A 5,792-nucleotide genomic window follows, 5' to 3' on the forward strand; every position below is an offset into this window, starting at 1 on the left:
ACCAGACTGCTGAAATGCAATACAAAAGCTCAATACTGCAGAAGCTGGAATCTGAAATAAAAACAGAAAATGCTGGAAATCTCAGCAGGTCAGGTGCATCTGTGGAGAAAGAAACGGAGTTAACGTTTCAGGTCGCTGTCCCTTCATCAAAACTAGCCAATGTTCAAAATGAACAGGTTCTTAAAGAGCAATGAAAGAGGGAGGATGGAAAGAATGTTCATTTCGAACGTTAGCCATTTCTGACGGAGGGTCATTGACCTGAAACATTAACTCTGTTTCTCTCTCTACAGAAGCTGACCCACTGAGATTTCCATCATTTTCTGTTTTTATTGCTGAAGTGCAGTGTTTGCTATCACTTCTTCAAGGAAACAAGATTAAAATGGACAATAATCTTCAAAGAGAATCTGATCAACTCCTACCAGATTTAACGAATGACATTTAAGACATTACCCTGCAATCAAAATGTTTGGACAAGTCCTAAACTCAACATTCTACTCACTAGACTAGAAATAAGAAAAATAGCTTGTTACAACTTGTGATATATACTTATGACATCACTAACAAACACATTCTACAAGATGGCTCGAATACAGAAACTGTCATCATGTGATTTTGCCACATGATCCTTTATTATTTACATCACTAGTTGCAGTACATCAGTAGTCCACTAGCAGTCATCCACTAAGAGGAACTCTGTTATACATTCCCTCCTTATTGAAGAAGTAACCATAACAAAATAATCATCATACATAACTTGCATGGTTATTCACAACAAAAGATATGAACTTATTTTACCATATTTTAAAATCAAACTTAACAATGAGTTTTCTGTTTTGAAGAGGATACCTTCGCTCTCGAACAGAACTTTCCAAACTTGGTGTCGAACTTAGACGCATTCTAGGCTGAGCCTGAGGAGAGTGATCTACGTTTGAGGGCTGAAATTTTCCCTTTCCTTAAGACCTGTTACCATCGGAATTCAGTGGCCATGCTACGGAGTGTAGTGGCCGCTGACTTTTCGTGGAATGGCCGTCGATAGCCCAGTTGTCTTGCTGCGGTTTCCCGTCGGTGTGCTTCACCGCACCATTTCCCCCCCATTGAACGCACCGCCGAGATCCCGGGCCAGAAGTGATATTCTGCTATAAAAGTCATCTGACTGCTCGGCGATGCCAAGAGTTGTTTTTTTCGGGTGATGCATAGTTCCTGATGCACACCGCCAGAGTGCCTAAAATGTCTGTTGTTTCATGTTGATTTTGTCTTTGCGACTTTTTCCTGTTGTTTCACTATCAGTGCAAGGATACAGTGCGCGCTGCTTTGCGAGTGCTGGAGGTGCCTTCAGGGAGGTCACTTCGAGGAGGCTGGGCTTGGGGAGGTCTTTGAAATGGGGGCGGTGCTGGCAGGCCAATGCCTCCTGCACATTGTGCATGCCTCTGAGGCACGGAGAAGAAGGCAGCACTGGGGGCAACGGCTGCAGAGGCAGCAGGCAAGGGCTGCATCTATCATTACGGCCCAGCATGGAGTGGGCCAGGGAGATGGCAACAGAGGGGAGGCAAGAGAAGTGCTACAGGAAGGCCCTCAGCAAGGGCGTCCCCTAAGGAGGAGAGTTAGGTACGCGGACACCCCACACCAGATACTGGGTCAGCAGGACAGGAGACAGCCTACAGCGGAGCCAAATGCTGGGCAGCAGCAGCCTGCAGAGGTGGAGGAGGCAGCAGAGCAGCAGGGAGAACACAATGAGCCACATCACAGAGCAAAACGACTACACTGACATGGGGGCTCCAGCCCATATCGACAAAGGGTCTTCCGTCAGCGATTCTCATACACTGATATGAATGATGATCAGTGCCTGCGCAGACTAATATTCCGGAAGGATGTACTGACGGAGCTGTGCAATCTCCTGCAGGCAGAATTGGAGCCACAGACACGGGTGAGGACAGCTCTGAGTGTGGCATCCAAGGTGACTATTGCCCTGAACTTTTATGCGACTGGGTCCTTCCACGCTACCACTGCGGACATCCGCAACATCTCGCAGTTTGCAGCCTACAAATCGATGCGGGAGGTCACAGGTGCTCTGCATATTAGGAGGGCCGATTATATCTCATTCCCCATGTCCAGGGATAAGCAATTAGAGCACCAGACTGCATTTCTGCACAATGAGGGCTTCCTCAGGGTCCAAGGGGTCATTGACAGCAGCTATGTTGGTCTCAGGGCACCCAAGCAAGCTCCCGAGCAATTCAGAAACCACAAGGGCTTGCTCTCCCTCAATGTTCAACTCATTTGCTACCACAACCACAAGATTATGAAAGTGGATGCCCGCTTTCCTGGCAGCAGCCACGATTCTTTCATACTGCGGCAGAGCGGTGTGCCACATCTCTTCACTGGTCCCAATGAAGATTGCGGATGGCTCCTTGGTGACAAGGGCTACGTGCTGAGCACTGGGCTCATGACTCCTCTGCTCAACCCTAGAACTGCTGTGCAGCTCGCGTACAATGAGAGTCACTCGGCCACCAGGACTATCATCGAACACACTATTGGCATTCTCAAACAGAGAATGCCAATAGTTGCCTGGACCACTCAGTGGGTGTGCTGCAGTCCTTGTCTGAACATGTATCCATATTCATGGTGGTGTGCTGCATGCTCCACAACCTGGCCATCATGAGGGCGCAGCCATTGGAGGATGAGACAGCAGTGGCACCTGTGGAGGAGGAAGAGGAGGAGGAGGAGGAGCAGGATATGGGTGGGTAGCAACACAGGAGGCAGCGTCGCCATCATGACCCTGCAAGGGAAGCACAAAATCGTCTCATAGCGGAACGGTTCACATAACTGAATGCCCAGGTGAGCCTACATTTGGTCATGTCGAAGGGCCAACCTGTGAGCCCTCTCACACATCATTCCCACACAGTAAAATGAGAGAGCTCGTCACAAATTCCAAACAAAAAAAATAAAGATTTATTAGAACCCAAACAATAGGTTTCCAAAACATTCACATAATTAATTATCACCCTTGTGAAACTCCTTATTACCCCTCTTAAGCAAATCTATCCTTACGCTACGCCGCAGTGTCTCCTCTGTGACTGCCCCATGGCTTTGGGAAGGCTGCTTTGTGTCTGTAGAGGAAGCTAAAGATGTCCTTCTAGGATGTCTTCAAGACTGCAGAATGGGCTGCATCCTCCTGTGCACCTTCAGTGGCTGGGGCGATTCCATGGATGGCAGCAATTGTGGAGTGGCAGCTCTCGGCTCAGGGCTGCTGTGAACCGGAGAGCCAACATCAATATCCTGGTCTGAGGAGCCAGCGCCACCCCTCCCGGGGCAGTACCCCACCTCCCTCACCAAGCTGCTGGAGCACAGGTCGGCGGAGTGGGGTGGCACTGTTAGGCCCCTGGTCGACTGTGGTGGACCCAGCCGCAATGGCAGCAGTCAGATCTCACATCGCCTCCAGTTGAGACTGCATGAGAGCAGCCGCACTCTGGAAGCCATCAGAGCCGACAGCAGTCAGATGCTCCATGCCCTGCATGAGATCTTTCTGAGCTTCCAGAGCGGGCATCCTGTCCAAAGAAGCATAGAAACTTTCACTCCCTCGTGCCTGTGCTGCAATGGCAGCTATACCTTGGCCAAGAGACGCGTCATCGCAGCTGGATCCACATGGTCTCTCTGGGATTCCACCATCGTCTGCACACTGGCAATGATGGTCCTCATGGTGTGCACTGAGCTGTCCACAATGTGGCAGGTGGACTCCACGTTCCTTACCACCTGGGACAGGCTCTCGGGCACCTCTTGGATTGCCGCCAATAGCTCCGATTGCATGGCCTCCATGGTTCATAAGCTCCAACATCGATGGGCTTGTCTGAGTTCTCTTCAGCAGGATTCAGCTGTGCATTCACTCCCCGGAGAGATGGCACCCAAGGTTCCCTTGGCCCTGCACCATGCTGCAGCCCGCTAGGCCTCGGTGCTTCACCCAGTGCAGACCCCTCTCCTAAGTCTGTTACCCGACCGTGGATCCCAGTATCTGAGCTGGTCCATGGGACTGTATGAAGCAGTGATGCGCTGTTACTGGCAGAGCTCTCCCCCTCTCCATCTCCCTCATCCCAGATACCGACAAGATCATCCATGGCGTCAAGCGTCTCCTCCTATCTGTGGCTGCCAGTCGCATCAAGGGTGTCTATCTCGCTCATTATGACACTCGGTGTATCATCCAGAATCATAAAAGAGAGAAGGGGTGCGGTGAGGGTGAGGTGCTGCATTGCATCACGCAACAAGGAGCTTGCACACAAGCATAAGCAATAGCCAGGCAGGGTAATGAACTGTGAGGGGGAGATGGCATTGCACAAAGGCTTTCACTAACCCATGCTGCCCCCAGCGCCATCGGAGCAACCAGCAGCCACAGGGAGACCAACATGCGATCCCACTAGCCACTGCACCCTCTCCTCAAGATCTGTGAACTACACATTTTGTGACCCGCTCCCACCAGTGGCTTGTTGGTTGGCACGGTGGTGCACCACCTTGACCTGCAAAGCAACGAAGGGTTGGTAAGTGGCAGTTTCAAGAGGCCTCGGCAATGAGTGCAAGTTTGGGTCGATTACATGCAGCTGTGAATCTCAGATGCAAGGCATCCTCCATTGTGAGTGTGCACACATACCGGCCTAGCAATCAACAGGTACTTCAGCTACTATGTAGTGTTGGTGAGAAACAAGTTAAGGTGAAGGAGAGTTAGGGGAACATGTACTCACTTTCATCAGGCAAATAAGGTCGGTTAGTCTTTTGCTGCATTGATTGGGGGTGCGCTGGTGACGTCCCTAAATGCTCCTCCGCAATCTCCCTCCAGGCTTCGGTGAAGACGCTCATACTTGGCCACCATTTTCAGGGAAGAGTAGCTGCCTCCTTCCCTCCACAGCATCCATTAGAGTCTGGAGCTCTGCGTCGCTGAAGCGGCTGGTCCTCCTCAAACCTCCCCTTGCAGCCATCTCCTCAGATGTAAGTCGGAACAAACTCAAGGCACAGCTGCAAAACCTGCCCTTTAAGAAGGCCAGGGAGCAGCTGCATCGTTAGCATCATCATTAGCATCAAATGGTTCAGATTAGAATTTTGCGGCCCAAACGCCACTCCGCTGCCATATCACTGAAACCAGCCCATTGCAACAATCATTACCACTCTGCTCTATTTTGGGCCCGAAAAAGCAGAATTTCCCTCTTAATACCACCCCATCCATAGCGGCAGTAGGGGACGCTGTCCCAAGATCACCCCAACCTCTATCGTTGAGCTACAGTACGCGGATAACGCCTGTGTCTGCGCACTTTCTGAGGCTTAACTCCAGGATATCGTCGACGTATTTACTGATGCATACGAAAGCATGGGCCTTATGCTAAACATCCATAAGACAAAGGTCCTCCACCAGCCTGTCCTCGCCACACAGCACTGCTCCCCAGTCATCAAGATCCACGGCGCGGCCCTCGACAACGTGGACAATTTCCCAGACCTCGGGAATCTCTTATCAACAAAAGCAGACATTGATTCGGAGATTGAACACTGCCTCCAGTGCGCCAGTGCAGCCTACGGCCACCTAAGGAAAAGAGTGTTCGAAGACCAGGCCCTCAAATCTACCACCAAGCTCATGGTCAACAGGGCTGTAGTAATACCCGCCCCCCTGTATGGCTCAGAAGCATGGACGATGTACAGAGGACACCTCAAGTTGCTGGAGATATATCACCAACGATGTCTCCGTAACATCCTACAAATCCCCTGGGAGAACAGGCACACCAACATCAGTGTCCTCATCCAGGCTAACATCCCCACCACTG

The 5,792-nt window shown here is 50.8% G+C and overlaps 1 protein-coding gene across 1 annotated transcript; it reads left to right on the forward strand.

Moving 5' to 3' along the window:
- The first annotated feature begins 1,825 nt into the window (after nt 1-1,825).
- Nucleotides 1,826-2,656, forward strand: LOC139260394 (putative nuclease HARBI1). The gene has a single exon (XM_070876986.1). The coding sequence runs from the start codon at nt 1,826-1,828 to the stop codon at nt 2,654-2,656; it is 831 nt and encodes a 276-aa protein (XP_070733087.1).
- The last annotated feature ends 3,136 nt before the right edge of the window (nt 2,657-5,792 follow it).

The sequence above is a fragment of the Pristiophorus japonicus genome, chromosome 1, assembly GCF_044704955.1.
Source record: "Pristiophorus japonicus isolate sPriJap1 chromosome 1, sPriJap1.hap1, whole genome shotgun sequence".
NCBI classification, from domain to species: Eukaryota; Metazoa; Chordata; class Chondrichthyes; family Pristiophoridae; genus Pristiophorus; species Pristiophorus japonicus.